The sequence below is a fragment of the Canis aureus genome, chromosome 33, assembly GCF_053574225.1.
Source record: "Canis aureus isolate CA01 chromosome 33, VMU_Caureus_v.1.0, whole genome shotgun sequence".
Lineage (NCBI taxonomy): Eukaryota > Metazoa > Chordata > Mammalia > Carnivora > Canidae > Canis > Canis aureus.
This window is the reverse complement of record NC_135643.1, coordinates 22602532-22622223: the sequence shown is the minus strand read 5'-3', so window position 1 is coordinate 22622223 and position 19692 is coordinate 22602532. Positions and strand designations below refer to the sequence as shown.

Genomic DNA, 19692 nt, shown 5'->3' with positions numbered 1-19692 from the left:
ATTCTTGGGATATCTATCATTTACAGGTTTGTTTTGTTTTCTTTTGTTTGTCCCTTTTAGAAACTCTCTTCAGGGCAAGAAAAGATTGTCTTTGATTTTTCAGAAAAGAGAAATAGCTCTTTTATTATTTTACTCTACTCCTTTATAACTAAAAGCACAGTCTCAGCTAGAGAGTTTCTCTTTCCATTTAGAGAAGACAAAAATAAAAGTAGATGAAATGATTAATAAGATATCTCAAATTTAGCCAAATGCCATTTTCTGGTTTCAAATGCAATACTGTAGAGTATTTTTGGAAACACATTTGTCACTAATTGGAAGTAGACATGAGTGTACACCTACACACACACCAGTGAGACGGAGTTGACTACCTTATTTGCTATGGGCTCTATTCATTCATGTAGGAATTAATCCAACCTATACAAAATATTTCTTCTTACACTTACTCTTCTATGTTGAAAAGAAAATTCCAAAATAAAATATTCTCCATGCCTACTTCCAAGTTAGTCTTTCACATTTCCCTCATGTTCTGGGTAGATCGATGCCCTAAAGGGGAATACATTCAGTCCAGGTAACATTATCAGACTGCAAATGAATGTAGCCATTGTTACCTTGTGAAATATGGAATTCCCTTTTGGGTTCAGATTTATCCCAGGTAACAAGTTAGAACTCCATAAAGCCACTGTATATAACTACTAAAGCCTAAGTTTCTACTTGGTATATAAGAGTACAACTTATACTTTATTATTTGCCATAAGATAGACTTACATTGTAACTTAATCTTAGAGGTAATTCAACTTCATTGCTGAAGTGAAGTTGTTCAACAGAGGACACTTTTCATAAAAGGGAAACTGAGATCAAGAGAGGTAGAGTGACTCACACCACTTTGCAGTTAGCTGAAGTCAGAATTGCCAGGTTTGGGTTTTGCTTCCATCTCCTGTCACATCACTTCATGGGTCTAAGTTACAGTTCCAAAAAACATGATCTATGAGAAGACAGTGTCTAGGAGATCTTATCCTCCAAAGAAACCTCTCAGGAGAGCCTAGAGTTAAGACCCAAGATCTTAAGTGGCTACATTCGAAGTTCAGAGAAAAGCTGGAGGTGCCATTAGAGAGAGAATAAGATTGCATGCTCCTCGATAATCGCTACCCCTCCATGGAGCCCAGGGAAAGGACAGGGCAGTTCTGTTCCTCCCGGGACTGAGGACCCTCCAAATCCAACCCCCTCCTGAAGTCAGGAGATGGGCCCAAGAGACTTTCCTGTAAAGTCTACTGGTGTCTACAAGAACATTTGAAGCCTAAACATCTTGTTTCTTTGGAAGATGTTTGTTTGAGCTGCCAAACCACAATTCTCTCTGGCCTGAGAGTACAGCCCAGTGGGAGGGATCATAGGACAACTGCCTAAAAGCCCAAGAGTACGGCCAGGTTATTCCTTTTCCTTCTTACTCCCACCCCTATAAATATTAAAATCCAACCTTTGTCTTTTTATGCCTCAAGAAGTTGAAACTCCCAAACCCAGTACATGATGAAAAAGTCTGCTTGTACTAAAGTCCATAGTCCCAAATATCTCATTCTTATGGAACATGTTTTTTGTTTGTTTGTTTGTTTAAATCACAGTTACTTTTGTGAAGGGAAATAATTGCACTGCCCTATCGTTTCAAACCTACATCTGGGAGAGTGGAGGAAATTTGCCTTGTATACTTCCATCCATTCCTTAGCCAAAATACCTTGAATTCTCAGGTCCATTTTGCAGATATTGTTGTCATCTATTTAAGAAACTTGCCAATGTGATGCTGCCTTCCTGTTCTCTCCAGAGTGGCCAGGTGGCTGAGACACCTGTCCACACTTGGAGCCTGCCAGGCTTGGCGCTCCCTCCTCGCTTCACAGATGGCTGGCAACCTGAGGAGATTCCTCTTTCGGGCACAGCTTTCTCCCACTTATCTGAATTTTTCCTCACTGTGAGAGATGAGCTTTTCTTCTTCTTTTTCTCCCAAATTCATTCCACCTAGGAAATGTAAGCATTTTCAAAGCTTGTGTGCTTGCTACAGTATTCTGTTAGTCTTAATTGAAAATGTACTTCAAATTTAAAATCCTTTTTTCAAGAGTTGCCACTAGCTCTGATGTTTTCAATTAAAATGAGATTTTCCTCTCCTCGAAATTCCGCTTAGAGGTGTCTAATATCATCAATGCCCCCTTTCAAGCCTCATGTTATATGGTCCCTGTTTTACTTGGCACTATTGACTTTCTTCTTCTATGTGAATATCTTTTCTTCCTTTTCTCCCATGAAACATTTTTCCCCCCTTGATGTAGTCAATTACCAGATTCCTCTTGGAATCTCTTCTTCCAAGAAAGTGATTCTGATTATTTCTGACACATAGAGAAACATCACCTTAACTTGATTTCACTTAACATTGTATAAAACCAGTTGCGCATAGTATTAATAAGCACCATTTTTATGTGGCCTCTTAGCATAATCTTATAATTGTTTCACAGAGGCATAGCTTGAGTATCAGAATAGACTCTTAGTTCCTCTGGGAAAAATATGTTTTTCTATTTTTGCTTAGATCCTGATGAAATAGATGCTTGGGGTACCTGGGTGGCTCAGCTGGTTAAGTGTTTGCCTTTGGCTCAGCCGTTCCCCCTGTTTGTGCTCCTCTCTCTCAACTTAAAAAAAGAAAAAAAAAAGAAAGAAATAGATACTTACTAATTGTTTATTGATGTATACAATGGAATATTACTCAGCTATTAGAAATGACAAACACCCACCATTTGCTTCAACGTGGATGGAACTGGAGGGTATTATGCTGAGTGAAGTAAGCCAGTCGGAGAAGGACAAACATTATATGTTCTCATTCATTTGGGGAGTATAAATAATAGTGAAAGGGAATATAAGGGAAGGGGGAAGAAATGTGTGGGAAATATCAGAAAGGGAGACAGAACGTAAAGACTGCTAACTCTGGGAAACGATCTAGGGGTGTTGGAAGGGGAGGAGGGCGGGGGGTGGGAGTGAATGGGTGACGGGCACTGGGGGTTATTCTGTATGTTAGTAAATTGAACACCAATAAAAAAAAAAAAAAAAGAGTGAAGTAAATAGTTCATTGGTTAGTGAGCTACTTATAGATTCAAAATAAGATATTATGAAATTTGGGGGTCAGTGCAAATAATAGAAATCATCAAAGACACATCATCACATAATAATTATTTGAATTTGAAAAAAAAATTAACCATATTTAATTGGGTTGGCAATAAACCACAAAGAAAATTTAGCTATCTTAAAAGAGAAAGATCACCATTAGCATAAGACTGTTGATAAGACACTGCTAATCAAAAGGAGTTGGTGTCTTGTCTTTCAGAAGATACTGTTTCGATGGGAATATACCAAGTATTACTCTATTTATTTATGTGTTTGTTTATTTCATTATATTAAATATAAATGTATTTTACTTTTATATCAATTTGTAGTATATTATATATTTATATATTTTTAATATATTTCAATATATATATTTTTGGATGAGTGGGGAAAATTGAAATTTTCAATTGAAACTTCACTAATGATTATTTATTAACAAAGAAGATATTAGGGTGTCACTTGGGGCACCTGGATGACTCAGCGGTTGAGCTTCTGCCTTAGGCTCAGGTCATGGTCCAGGGGTCCTGGGATTGAGTCCCTCATCTGGCTCTCCTCAGGAAGCCTGCTTCTCCCTTTGCCTATGTCTCTGCCTCTCTTTGTGTGTCTCTCATGAGTAGATAAATATTTTTTAAGAAAGATTTTTTAAAATAAGGTGTCATTTGAACAAGATTGTAATACTAGCAATTATTGACAAATTACTGTGAAAACCGTCCCTCTCACCACTTATAATATCCCAATTCATACATTACTATCACATGCAAATTTAAGAAGTGGGTCTATGTTCATTATAAAACTGAGATGCAGGGATCCCTGGGTGGCGCAGTGGTTTGGCGCCTGCCTTTGGCCCAGGGCGCGATCCTGGAGACCCGGGATTGAATCCCACGTAGGGCTCCCGGTGCATGGAGCCTGCTTCTCCCTCTGCCTATGTCTCTCTCTCTCTCTCTCTCTCTCTCTGTGACTATCATAAATAAATAAAAAAAAAAAAAACTGAGATGCATAGGGGGTAAGCATCCACAAGTGATAACTGAACAACTAACAGTTACTTTATTTCAATAAAAAAAGCTATATAAAGTTTTCAAAAGCTTGAGGAAGTGGGAATGTATAGGAAGTGGCATTGTATGAAAACAACATGAATTAGTGGGAATAATACATTCTAAGCTATTGAAATATAAAATTATCTACTTTACCTTTAATCCCACAGATTAATTGATCTCAGTTATGAAATTATTACTAAGAATGGTACTTTGAGGGTTATAAGACCATTTACTAATTAGCATTTTGTGTATACCCCATATATTTCTAAAGAAATCACCCTTTTGTTTCCTTAGAGAGCTTAAAACTTTCTTCTGAAATTTTGTTTATGGTTAAAACTCACAAAGTAAATATTTATTCCCATAGTTCAAAGGGAAACTTCAGCATTGTCTCTGTCAGGAGTGTACTCCACATGCCTAATAGAATCAGAGAAAAAAAAAAGATTATTCTATATTATATAATATAGAGTTCTCTTTTGGGACTTAAAGCACCTTTTTTAGTAATTGGTGTTATGATCTTTTGAAACTACCTTAAACTCATACACTTTCTAAGCTATAAAATGTAGGGATTCTCTTAAAATAGGATATTTACAAGTTCTTTTGAGGCCTAGAATTCTAAGTTATTGTCATTCAGTATTTGTGCTATTTAGAGAAGCCAAGATCTGTCCTGTCTAGTAGTAGTTTTCCAGTGGACTTTAGATGCAGACCTGGTAGGAGAAAATAAAATGGACAGATAGTTTCTTGTTATGAGGAAAGATGAAATTCTAACTTTTAGAGACCACTTGTGAGTTACTTCAAAACGTAATTAGAAGGCATGCCAAAGAATATTGGAGTAGATGACCTAATCACTTGAAAACAGGAGAAAATATGATAGTTGGTTTTCAGCCATAAGCTGAATTTTCCAAGTTCTCATGTCTTCTGTAATTAAAATATAGCTATTAAAAAAAAATCCCAATCCTGCTTCATCCTTTTGAAGTATAGGAAACTAATTGTCATAATATCTCTCTTGCTCTCTCAGCTAGTGTATGGGTATAGGGTAGAATCAGGACAAAATGCCATCTGTTTCTCTTACAACATCCTAAGAGCAGTACTAATCTGGTTGGGCATAAGCAAAAATGTGAAGCACAGGTCTCTTTGTTAATTACTTTGGAGATAAAGAAAAGTGAAATGCTACCTCATTATGTCTTGTAAAAAGAAAATACTTCAGAGTAAGCCATTTTCATCAATAGTTTATTATGAGATCAAATCAGACCTAAAAGTAATTTATAGAAAATGTTGTTGAAGCATAACTGGTGGTTACTTGCATCACGATCAATAAAACCTTCAACAGTAGGAGTTAGAATAACTCTTTCCCGTGTATCATAAGAGAGTGTTTCTATCTGCAGAATTTTCCAACTGAGTAAATCTCTATTTTTATTTTTCAAACATAAATAGCTATAGTAGATTGGAGATTTCTTTCAAAGCTTTAAGTCTAAACATTTTATGGATATTTATATATGGACGCATTGTATATGTATATGTATGCAATGTATATAACAAAATGGTATTAATTTTAAGAAGAAAAACAGTGAGATATTTTGTCTGTTTCCTCATTCTAGGTACATGGGGGCAAAACATCTGTGCATCTAGTCACTTATACCCCTTTAATATCATACCTTGTGAAAGGCAGAGAGTAGGCTGAGCAAGAGTATGTAGCTTTGTATGGAACCAACTTCCTATAGCAAGATCTGTGTGTTTAGGAGTATCTTCTCTGGATTCAAAGGGACCTGGGTTAAAATTCCAACTGTGTTACTTCCCACTGTATAATTTGGGCAAGTGGATTATCTTTTTTGAGCCTCAGTGTTCTCATCCGTACAACAGTGATCATATGAATATGGACATCTAAGCATCTCTTAAGGATTAAAGGAGGTAATCCACACAAAGTGCTTATGTGGAACCTGGCACCCATGTTAATTGAGTTAACTACTCAATACTGTTTGTCAGCCCTTGCTGAAGGAGGGCATTCTCGTTGTTGGACAATCTGAAGAACTAATAATGGAGATGTCAATGAGCACTACTGGGTTAAGATTTTGCTCCGAGAAATAAGTGGTCAACTGTATTGAAGTCCGATGAGGAACTTCGTACTGCCTTGCAGTACATCCTAGTCTCAATCTTACCACACCAGCAGCTAATAAACGTGTCTACTTGTAGTTTGCCTCAAGTCATCTTATGTATATGAAGTCACTGATCTCATATGATGACTTCAAGAAGTCAGAGCCATTGGTAAACAGAAAAATGTGAACTTGCCATCCAGTTCAGCTGGTGTCCTCTCATTCTCTGCCTCACCCTTTCCCCCATTGTTTTTTCTACAGTAGAATTTCTAAGTAGTCACTTTCCGTGGCTCCACACTGACTTGTTAATAAAGTCCCAAGTCCCTGGTTTGGTGTTCAAAGTCCTTTATGATCTAGCCTCCAGTACTGTACCAAACAAGGCCCACCATATCCTTTCATAGCATAGAGCAATCCCACCAAAAGACAACTGTTTGCTATTCTCTCAATTACCTTTCACTAACCCTCCAGACCTTTGTCCATGCCACTGCCTCTAGCTATGTGGACATGCTACTTAGTCTTCAAACTCTAGCTCCTCTGTCAGCTCTCTCATAAAGGAATCCTTGTTCTTGCCAGCATGGTGGGCATCGTTTATCTTATAAACTCTTGTCCAATTCCTTGTCCAGTCGTTTTCAAATTTTTAACTGGAATCACAACAGGAGACATATTTTGCACTGACACATGTTTTATTCAAAGACACATACACATGCACACAAACTTCATGAAACAATACTTAATCCTCATTATTTGTAATATCCCTCCAATGCTTCTTTCCTTTTTCATTTGGCAAAAGCTCTGACTTCAAGTTACTAAATAGATCTTAATTACTCTTTGCTTATATCATAACTTGCAGTTTGAAAAATACTGGTCTACACACCCTGTACAGAATACCTTTATTATTTATTGTGTATAGGCATTATGTTCCTTACCAGACTGAGAATTCCTCACAGGTGATATCATGTACTACAATACAGTTTTTTTTATTATTATTATTAGATCTAGTCATGCTTTTCACACTAATTACCCAGTAAGTGTTTCTGGAAGAGAAAAAGGAAAGAAGGAAGGGAGGATGGGAGGGAGGAAAGAAATACAAAGTCTCTAGAGATGTTGACTGTACTCAGAAATTGAGGTTGTTATTATTTGGCAAGTCCACAGATAGGGATCATTTATGTTATTTATAGGTGAATTTTCCAATCAAAGCAGTATGTGCTTCTTTGCATAACTTTCTTCAACTTCAGTTTAAACTTAGAAATCAGTGTTACATCATAGACTCTAGGATGAAATGAAAGATAGTGAGAACAAAATGACTAAAACAGAAAAGATAACCTCATGCATGCTTGCTGTGTTCCTTCTCCCTGCTGGAGGAGGTGAGTGAGAGCAAGCATGTGAAGTATATCCAGAGGTGAAAAGAGCTTTTGACTTGATTTCTTTAAAGTCTGTGAAAAGGCACTTCTGTCATTCCTGAATGTGCTGAACAGATCTATATATGCTGAATACATCAAGCAATTTCTGTGTACTGTCAATAAACAAAGCCAGTGCTAAGTGCCAACACTTCCAAGCACCTCAAGTCTATAAAATGAAACAAGAAGTCCACTCTATCTCATGACATCTGAAATACTGCTTTTCACTGATGTGCAAGATTATTAGCTTTCCCAGATCGAAAGAGGAAAATTTTGGATAAAATTTAAGTTTGAAAAGTCATACTAATGCCATTGGTGAGAAGCACAAGGAGTTAGTGAATGAATACTGAACTGAAAACTGAATTCATTACAATTAGAGAATTAATTTCATACTAACATATTCAGTTTGACTGGGATCAAAACATAAGTCTTTGTCACTCAATGTCCATCCTTTTAACTAAGGTGCTATAGTATATATTCTATACAGAAGTAACAACATGGAAACAATGCCTTTCATGGACGTGAATACTTTATCCAAGTCCTTTGTACACATTTGTTTGTTATTTTCTGATCTTCATCACAACAGTAAGTGTATAGAGACAAAATCAACAAATGCAGGATTAAATAGATTCTATAAATGTGAATAAATTCAGTAATATTATGTAAAATAAATATTTCCATAAATCACTGGGAATACTTCACTTTGAAAAAAATGATAGTATTTTAATGGGAGTTTTAAAAATTATTAAATATTGACTTTCTATTGACAAAAAAAGAATTATTAAAAATAAACATATATGTAATGTATCAACTTCATTTCTGTGCCTTTGAGTGTTACAATTTAGAGAACTAAATCACTTGAAAATGCAGATTTATGGTGGCTCCACTGCCAAACATTTAGGCATGTTAAAATGTTGAATTTCTTTAAAATTTATTATCTTTCTTAAAAAAATTTATTCTTCATTTGAAATAGATATATAGAGAGAAAGTGGAGGGAAATGTTTTATATCAGGAAAAGATGAATTAATACTGACATTTTACTACTTAATAAGTTCAATGTGCTATGAAAATATTTAGTAAAACATCCATTGCCCAGAGAACATCCATTTAACTATTTCATCTGACAATGTTAGTTAAGTTGGCTTAAAAATATTGTTACATTTCAAATTTATACATTTATTCCTCACTAGTTTTGTCAGATATCATTTTGTTTCAGAACTACAGACTACTCCTGCCAGCTATGTTGGAAATTCATGCCATTGGTGAGAAGCACATGGAGTTAGTGAATGAATACTGAACTGAAAGCTGAATTCTTTACAATTAGAGAATTAATTTCAAATCCATGCCCTACTTACTGTTTACTTTGCTTAAATGTATTAGTCCATTACTTGGCAAAATAAATGTAAAATTTAATGCAACTACTTTAACACAATTTCTTTTTTGCAGATGTTAACAATACAGCCACTCTTGTATTATCAACAACAACATTTTCTGCGGCACAAACATTTACAGCACAAACAACACCAACTACAAAGTCAAATCCTGTTACAGAATTGATAGGTGGAACGTCTTCTACAGGTAGGATTAACTCTTAGTGAAATTTACTCTAACTTTAACAGATGATATAGTAGCATCTATATAATTTAATCACTGAGAAATAATTTGAGATCTTATATCTATTGGTAGTACGAAGGCCTGTGCTATTTCACTATTTTGAAACTTATGTGTTATTTTGGGTTGAATACAGAACCCTGAGATCACAGTGGGCTTCTTTGATGATATCCCTTTGGATCATTTCCTGTTTGAGAATAATCCTATTGTGAATGTTACATACACAAAGTTTATTTTTAGAGATAAAAAAAATTACCATTTCCTGAGTCATAAGAATATGTTTCTAAATATTCCAGTTGTCCACTTAAGCAGCACAGTTAACAAGGTGAAACAGTATTTAATAACTGACTGATCTTGTTAGTTATATTGGGCCAAGAATAGATTTAATTTGTGCAGTTCAGTAGCAATATCATCATTATTGTCCCTGGACTAAGTGACAACTACACCATGTTTCATGGTTCTAGGTATTCTAAGCATCCATGAAAAGTAAAATGAGCCACTCGTGTCATTTAATTAAAACCCCAAGAGGTTATCAATCCAATGCATATTGCAGTGTCCATCTGGCAGCACACATAAAATGAGGCATATCATTCAGGTTCTATAATCAATGGAGAGAGAAAAATAGAATTACTTGTTTATCCCTTATGGGCAGAAACTCTGCTTAGAATGCTAAGGTCATAAGAGGACATAAAAAATCATATTCCCTAAAGAGGAGATAACTGAAATTCCTTCTGCTGTCTTCTTTGCCTCTCCACTTACTCCTCATTAATTTTCATTCTAAGACCAAGTTCAAGAACATGTAGAGAACCAATGAGCTAATTCACCGGACTTAAATGGGGTGATGATCTTCAAAGAAAGTGTCTGATGAATATAGTCAATTATTTCTGAAATGTGCAATTCTAAGATGAAACCAAACCAGTTCTAGAATTTCTCTACCAAACCAGGAGAAAGCACTGTATGAAGAGGGCAGCACAGGGGATTTTGTTCCCAGAATGTCGTATGACCTATATTGTCAACCAAGGGAAACTTCAAATGACACAGTCAAAAAACCCAGGACCCATGGTGAATCCAGCCAACTCCTGCATATTGTAGTTTTACTTTTTAAAATTTATTTTTTAAAGAAATAGAAGTTTATTAAATATATTGCAAAGGAACAGCAGGCAGGACAGCCAAGGGGAGACTGCCCTTTATTTTATTTTTAAAAATTGTTTCAACCCTACGTTTTCAGGGTTTTAGCAGAGGCATTCTCAGACTTTTACAAAGTATAAGTATTTGCTGCTTCTCTCTCCCTCTCTCTTTCTCTCTGCCACTCTCTCTGTAGGTTGGCAGCTTTTTTTTGGCATAAAACTGCACTAATTTGGTAAAAGTATGTTATTTTTGTAATCAATAACATCACCCTAAAAGTACCAGTAAAGAGAAAATGGGTGCTGACATTGAGTGCTGACTCAAAGAGTTGAAGTTTTGCAATTTTTACATTAATCCTTGGAACTTAGGCTTTCTCAGTGAGATGATTGCTAGCCCGACCACAGTGACCTGTGGGGCATAACAATATCCAAATAACACAGATCCTTACCACTGAGTTAAGTGACCAAGAAAGGGACAGGTGGAGGGTTCAGTGAAGGAATTCAGGCAGAACTGCAATTTGTAACACTGGGAATGAATGAATCCCTCCTTCCCAGCTTGGAAGAGAAACTCTATACCTGCTCATATAAACTGAGGAGACTATCCTAACAACTTTACCACTGGTGGCTGCTGTAGTGGGTCACTGAAGCCCCTTATCTGAAACAAGTTGCTTGGGAAAACACTTGAAATCAGATGGACACATACACATGCACACACACACACATAAATATTTTCCTCTAAATTTCTTTTTTTTTGGCACTTTCACTGCTTTATATTACTCGGTTAACAAAAACTAAACTCCAGTCTGTTCTTCAAAAGTTTTCCCAGATGAATTTTAAATTATTCACATTCAATTGTACAAATTGTAATAGGCCAATGAAGCTTTTATTTTTATTACTTTTTATTAAAAAATGTTCAGATGTACCCATGATAAAGAGTACTATAATTAATCCTGTATCCCCATCTCTGAGAATCAATAATTATCAAGATTTTATATTTGCTTCATTTTTATTTTTTCCCCCTCTCTCCCTTCCTGAATCCCTCTTTGCTTCCCTTCCTATCTTCCTTTTCTTTTTTTCTTCTTTCTCCATTTTTTTAGTTGCCAAGTGTTTTTTTTTTTTTTTTTTTTTTTTAAGATTCATTTATTTGAGAAGGGGGTAGTGGGAGAGGCAGAAGGAGAGGGAGAGAAAGAAACTCAAGCAGACTCCCTACTGAGCTCTATGCAGGGCTCAATCTCATGACCCTGAGATCATGACTTGAGCCAAAATCAAGATTGGAGGCTTAACTGACTGAACTACCCAGGTGCCCTGGATACCATAGTCATTTTAGACACAATAAAATATTTACCAAAAAAAAAAAAAAATACATGGAGAAACTTATTTTTATTTTAAAGCTTTCCAATCAAGTTTTCTTGTTTAAAGGTCTAAAGATACTTGATTTAATAGTGTTTATGTCCATCTAAAGCACATAAATTTTCTTTCTCTTGACAATGACAGAAATTCCATCATCAGAAAAGTGGAAAATGTGCCACTGAGATGGAAACTCTTCTTGCAGCGACGTAGCCACAGTATTAGAGATGACTGATGGAGCTTTGCTTCGAGTAAGGTTTGCTTTCAGAGGTTTACCCAGCTAGAGAGATGGAACTCTATTCCTTTCTAGATATGTATCAATTGCACTGCCTGTTTTGTTCAAAGGCCAAGTGGCCAGAATTAACATCAACATTTGGCAGACATCATAAAATGAACTTCTAAGATACAAAAATAAACCTGAAATTTCATTCTTAAAATATAATTATTCAGCTTGATTTTTCAAGCATTTAATAGTCAGATTGGTTTTTTCAAGCATTTAATAGTCAAACATTTTTTAATTAGCTGACTTAATTTGTTAGCACTAATATTTCACATTTCTGATACTAAATAGATGTTGTTTCAACTAAGGTCAGTAGAGAAGCCAGGTATTTTTGGCCATCTCTTTTACGTAGGGTGCCAGCTATGGTGATGTTTACAGAGCACTTCTTCTCTAGAAATTAAGATGAAACTGTAAAGAAAGGACTTTTAAAAGGCAGTCTTATAAGCTTTCTTATATTGGTGGGAAAATAAGTTTATGTACCACATTTTTCTCCATGTATTTCTTCCTTTCTTTGTTGTCTTTATATTCCTTGTGGAGTTTGAATTGGAAACGACTTACCTGAAATATCTTTGCAGAAGATTTTTTGGTTCTTCTTTTTTCATGGAATTTTGAAATGATAAAGTTGGCATTTTGCTTTTAGTTTAGACTCACAAGATATAAAATGTGTTTGCAAATTAGACATTTTCCCAAAACTCTGATGTCCTAAATGGAATTAAACAGTTCTAAAAGGTTATTTTGGAAGATATTATGAATGGTAGTTTACTAAAAATTTCACAGAGTATAATTATATTTTAGTGATTTTTATAAACATGTTGACTCAAAATTATATAATATCCTTAACTATATATGTTATTCTTTTATTATTGATGCTAAATTCAATCTATTTCTTTTATTAACTAGGCTTAATAAGTACTTAACCATTGTTATGCACAAAAAATTAACAGAAATCACAACCCTCGTTAGTGCAACATTTTACTTTTGCAATAATAAGGATGCATTTATATTTCAGAATTTCAACATATCTAGCACATTAGAATTTTATTATAAGCTATGTATATAGAATGCTTATCCATATTTGAAGGTGACTATTCATATATTAATAATAAATCTAATATCAATTGTGTTCTGTTTCTGCTATAGAAATATTTACATTGGTTAGATACAATGATCAGGAGCATGATCACAAGATCACTGTTCACACACAAGCTCAGGAACACCAGAAATGGATAGCCATTTAGCAATTCAGTTTTCCAAAGACCAAGGCTGAAATTGAAATTGAATAGATTTGGACTGAATTCTGGGGCCGAAGATCAAATTTGTTACATAATTTCCCTCTATCAAACATGATGTCAGGATAGGTATAAAAGAAAAGGGTCAAGGGCTTCAGAAACTCAAGAACTGGGTAACTTGATACTTTTTATATTCATGATTATTGTTATATGTGTCCCAATTATTTCCTATAATCATCTTTATTCTTGAGTTTTCAAGAGATATATGAGACAAATCCCAGTGAAGCATATGAAACAAGGTGATTGTAAAAATTCAATTCAACCTGCTATTGGTACCAAGAATGCCAAGAGAAATGCTGAAGTGAAAACAAATTCACTACATCTGGCTGGAAGGGACATCTTCACTTTAAGATGGCATTCTGGGGGCACCTGAGTGGTTCAGTCAGTTAAGCATCTAACTCTTGATTTGGATTCAAGTCATGATCTCAGGGTCATGAAATCAAACCTACATTGGGCTCTGCACTGAGCAAGGAGTCTGCTTGGGATTCTTTCTCGCATCTCCGTCTGCCTTTTCCACAGCTTGAGTGTGCTCTCTCTCTCTCTCTCAGAAAAAAAAAAAAAAAAAAAAAAAACACGATGGCATCCCTATGAGCAGGCAATACAAAATCTCAAACCTACCTAGCTTCTAGGAATAACACTTCCTTTGTTGGTTTCTTCTTTTAAAATATAACCACATCTTGGATGCAGAAGACTTAGAAAGTCTTAAGTGCTTCAGCACTCTCCACATTATAATTCCCAGAATCTACCTGTTATATTAAAGTCTCTTTCCATTTCTATAATAACCTATGTTCTCTAATAAACAGTGGGGACAGAGGAACAGAAGATAAAATCTCCACCACCTGCTTGGAGGCATTTGTCCTCAGAGATCCTCCAACGGTCTTATATTCTTTGTGATTCCTTAGTATTTTCTGATATATAGCTCCAGACAGCTTACCCTTGAAAACTCTATCCCGGATGGATTTTAAAGTGTTAAACTGTGCAGAGCCAAATTGTTTATCCTCCAAATACAGCATGCATACCTTTATGAACCAGTATTAAACATATATATATCACAATAAAAATAGGACCTATGCCTAATCATAAGAGGATATCCTAAAGTGTTTTAAAAAGAGGATGTTGACTATTGTGGCTATCAAAAACAGGTAAGTCATATTCACTATGTGAAGCAAACCTTTCTCCTTTCCTTGGATCCCATGTCTTGTATGAATGCCACCTTATCTGAAACAACATTTACTGCATACCTACCATATGCCAAGAACTATCCTTGATACGCTTAGATTAAAAAGATGACTAAGAGCTGGATACTGCCCGCAAGAGTCTAGAAAAGGGTCTTGCACAGAGCAGGAACTCAGTGAATGTTTCATACATGACCAAATTAATTAATTAAGGAGTTTGCAAGCTCCTTTATAATTTTCTTAATTTGGGAGTCCCAGTGTCATAATTAAATCAACAAAATGAAATGTATATCATAGATCATTTTAAATCATTTGTTTTTACTTATATATATATATTTTTTTTTTTTTTTTGCACATTTAAAGATACCCAAGTAACAATCTGCAGTGAAAATTTGCTTTTGGGGCCTATCATAGAAAAAATGTGTGTGCATATGTGTGTGTATGAATGGGTGGGAGGGTTGTCATTGGGTCACCCAAGCATTTAGTACTTACATTCCTTACTTCAGACAAAGGAGACACAAAATGAAAAAAATTAAAGATAAGCAAAAGCTGATGCAGTACCTCTGTAGAAGGATGCTAGTTCAGCTTCAGGTTTGACTAACTTTTATGTATTCCTTGATAGGTGAGATGAAATTGTGATTAATAATAATTTCATCTATCTTATCAAACTAGGAATAATCAGTAAGAAATCCTTAAATGCATCTTTGGGGCCAACACATCCTTCATTACTGACAACAGTTAAAAGTGAAGGTGAGTAATGATCATTTGTAATCATTTTTTCTTTCATATATATCATTCATGTACCATCATAGTCACTCTTTTGAAATGTACAGTTCAGTGATTTTCAGTATATTCACAAGATTGTACAACCATCATCACTACCTAATTCTGGAACATTTTCATCACCCCAAAAAGAAGTCCTGTATCTATTACCAATCACTTCCCATTTCTTCCTTCCCCCACTGCCAGGGACCACTAACCTACCTTCTGTCCCTTTGCCTATTTTAGAAATTTCACATAAAAAAATCACATAAGTGGAATCATATTGTACATGATCTTTTGTGTCTTCTTTACATCAGAATGTTCTCAGGTTCATCCATGCTATAGCATTTATCTATAGTTCATTCTTCCTTATAAGTGAAAAGTTTTTCATGGTATGGATATACCACTTCTATTTATTAGTTGATGGACATTTCAGTGGGTTCTACTTTTGGCTGTTATAAATAATGCTGCTATCAACATTGTTATATAAGTTTTTCTGTGGCCACATCTTTTCATTTATCTTGTGGTATGTATTTTAAAATGGAATTGTTGGGTCACATGGCAACCCTATGTTTAACTTTTTGATTAACTGATTTCCCAAGCAGCTGCACTATATTAAAGTCCCACCAGAAATGTAGGCGGACACTAATTGTCCATTTTCTAATCCATACTGTTGCTGTCTATCTTTTTCACCATAGCCATTCAAGTGGGTATGAAGAGGTATCTCACTGTGGTTTTGATTTACATTTCCCTAATGACTAATGATGTCAAATATTTTTCATGTACTTGTTGACCATTTGTATATCTTCTTTAGAAAACTGTTTATTTAATTCTAGCCCATTTTTAAAAAAAAATTGGGTTGTCTTTTATTGTTGAGTTGTAAGCATTTTTTAAATATACTTTGGAGACTAGAGCCTTATTGGATGGATAATTTGGAAATATTTTCTCCCACTCTGTAGGTTGTCTTTCCATTTTCTTGACAGTATCTTTTGAAGCACTATAATCTCTAGTTTTGATGAAGGAAAATTTATCTATATTTTTTCTGTCATGTAGAGAAGGTAAAACTTGACCCATTTTAGGTTTTCAGCTGGGACACTTAACAAGATAAAAAAGTTTATTAACATTGGCAGTGCACAAAACGTGAGAAACTTGAAACAAAGAGTAACTCGAAGCAATGGTTTAAAATTTTGGCTTATATAAAGCATCTTGAACAAAAAAACAATAAATTTGTAGAGAAATGACTAGACAAAAGAAAGTAGTTTAGGCTTCCAAAGGTGGCTAACTAATGGAAGATAAAAATCTGGAATGAAACTAGTGGAGTAAGATTTGTTTGCAGATTCCTCTAGTGCCTTCTCTGGGCCGATAAGAGTCTGTCTCCAGTAAAAGGAGAATTTATATCCTGCCCTTAAGCAGAAAAACTTTTGCTGCATAGGCTACATCTTACTTGGCAGCAATTCAAAATCATTTTCATGTCAAAGAGACATATTTCAGGGTGATGTATTCAGGTTTCCTTCAGTCAGTGGGATCAAATCTAAGAAACCGTTGCTCAACTCAACGTCACAAAGATTTATGCCAATTATCTCTTCTAAGAATTTTATGGTTTTAGATTTTCTATTTAAGTCTTTAATTTTGGTATATGGTGTGACTTAGATGTCCAGTTTCATTTTTTTGTATATAATTAACCAGTTGTCCTAATACCTTTTGTTGAAAGGACTATTCTTTCCCTATTTGAATTGTCTTGGAACCCTTCATGAAAATCAGCTGGTCATAAACGTATGAGGCTTTTTTTTCCTAGATTCGAATCTATTCCATTTATCTCTATTATCTATTTTTATGCCAAAATCATACACTCTGGATTATCATTTGTATTAAGTATTAAGTATTATTTCTTCTCTTTCAAGATTGTTTTCACCATTTTGGTTCACTTGAGTTTTCATATGAAATTTAGGATCAACTTGTCAATTTCTCAAAATGGCAGTTGGGATTGTGATTGTACTTGCAGATCAAGTTGGGAAGTATTGCCATCTTAATTATCTTAAGTCTTCCAATCCATGAATACAGGACAACTTTCTGTTATTTTAGGTCTTCTTTAACTTCTTTTTTTAACATTTGTAGTTTTCAATGTAGAAGACTTGCATTTATTCTGTCCAGTGTATTCCTAACATTTCATTCATTTCTATGCTATTGTAAATGAAATAATTTTCTTAATTTTGTTTTCGGATTGTTCATTAGTACTATAGAAATGGAATTTATTTTCATTTATTGCTGTTGTATCTTGCCACCTTGTTGAATCTATTTATTTGTTCTAATCTGTGCATGTGTGTTCCTTTGGATTTTCTGTATACAAGATTTATCTGCAAATATCTGCAAAGTAAAAATAGTTTTACTTTTTCAATCTAGATGTTTTTTATTTTTAAATTTTTAGATGCTTTTTAAAATTTTTTTACCAATTTGCTCTGGCTAGAACCTCCAGTACAACATTGAATAGAAATGTTAAGAGGAGGATGCCTAGGTGTCTCACTGGTTGAGCGTCTGCCTTCAGGTCAGGGCATGTTTCTGGAGTCCTGGGATTGAATCTCACATCAGGCTCCCTGCATAGAGCCTGCTTCTCCCTCTGCCTATGTCTCTGCCTCTCTCTGTGTCTCTCATGAATAAAGAAGTAAAATCTTTAAAAAAAGAAAGGTTAAGAGGAAACAGCCTTGTTTTGTTCTTAATTATAGGGCAATGCTTTCAGTCTCTCACCATTAAGTATGATGCTATTGTGTTAAGCATGATGTTTTCATATATGCCTTTTATCAGGTTGAGGAAGTCTTCAGAAGAAGACTTACTAGCTTGTTGAGTGCTTTATCATTCAAAGGTATTAGATTTTGCCATATGCTTTTTCTCAGCATAAAGATTGTTGTGTGATTTTTATCCCTTAATGTATTAATATGGATTTCTATATGCTGAACCAACCTTGATTTTCTGAGATAAATCACACTTTGTTATGGTGTATTATGCTCTTTATATGTTACTGGATTTGATCTATATTATTTTGTTAAGAATTTTTGTGTCTATATTCACAAGGGATACAGGTTTGTGATATTGTTACCTCATTTTGGTATCCGGTAATACTAGCCTCCTGGGATGAATTAGGATGTGTTCCTTCCTCTGCCAATTTTTGGAAGAGTTTGTGAAGAATTCATGGTAATTATTCTTTAAATATGTGGTAGATTTTACTAGTGAAGCCATCTGGTCTTGGGTTTTCCTTTGTGAATTTTTGTTGTTGTTGTTGTTACTAAGCCAATCTCTTTGTTCATTACAGGTCTATTCAGATTTTTCTATTTCTTCTTGACTCAGTTTTGGTGGTGACTGGTGATTTCCTGGGCATTTTCCCATTTCACTTAGATTATATAATCTAATATAAGTGAAATCTTAGATCATTCATTGTATTGCCTTATAACCCTTCTTATTTCTATAAGGATGTTAGAAAGATGTTCACTTTCATTCATGATTTAGCAATTTGAGTCCTCTCTCTTTTTTCTTTGTCAGTCTAAGAGTTTGTCAGTTTTGTCAATCTTCTTAAAGAACCAACTTTTTATTTTATTAATTTCTCTGAGAAGCTTGTCAGAATTGTGTTTTAAAAAGAATAAATATGGGGGCCCCTGGGTGGCTCATTTGGTTAAGTGTTTGCCTTGGGCTCAAGTCATGATCCCAGGATTCTGGGATGGAACCCTTCATCAGACTCCCTGCTCAGCGGGGAGCCTGCTTCTCCCTTTCCTTCTGCTGGTGCTCCCTTTCTCTCTCTCTCTCTCTCTCTCTCTCTCTCTCCCCTCTCTCTCTCTTGAGCATGTGCACGCTCACTCTCCCTCTCTCAAATAAATAAAAATTAAAAAAAATAAACAAAAAATTTAAAAATTAAAAAGATTAAATATATCCAGATGAAAGGCCATGTTCTTGTGTATAGTGTCCGTTCATTATTAACACCTGAATTTCACAATAACAGTAGATCTTCTGATTTCCGCCTACTCTGACATTCTTTGTCTTACTTTTAGAGTTGATAGGCAAGGTTACCATTTTAGGATCCTCATTGTTAAGTAAAACAATTATTATCTAAATGTTTTAATTGACAGATACATTTCCATATAAAATTTTATGAGGAAGTCAAAATGCCAATATATCAAACAAATTGCATTTGAACTACTTGTTTGAAGCAATGTGGTGGTGATATGTATATGTAGGCAGGGTCGACTTCTACTGCTTCTCTCTCTTACTGCTAACGGTAGTCTGTGAGGCTTCTACACTGAGCCCTTAAGGCTTCAGTAGTACAGTTTAAAATTACTGAAATAAGGTATTTTTATGTTATTTAAATGCCATTCACAATAAAATTTAAGAAGTAATGTGCATTCTACAACCAGAAAACAAACAAAACAACTATTTTATACCCACCATCTGACATGAGAGTAACCCTATTTATA

General features: G+C 34.8%; 1 protein-coding gene across 2 annotated transcripts in view; it reads left to right on the top strand.

Annotated features, from left to right (window-relative positions):
* The window catches only part of EMCN (endomucin), a 120094-nt gene that overhangs the window by 27016 nt on the left and 73386 nt on the right, over nt 1-19692 (top strand). For both annotated transcript variants that reach the window (XM_077882129.1, XM_077882128.1), the window contains exons 2-3: nt 9094-9225; nt 15146-15223. In XM_077882129.1, coding sequence (XP_077738255.1) covers nt 9094-9225; nt 15146-15223 — 210 coding nt within the window. The remainder of the gene's footprint in view (nt 1-9093; nt 9226-15145; nt 15224-19692) is intronic.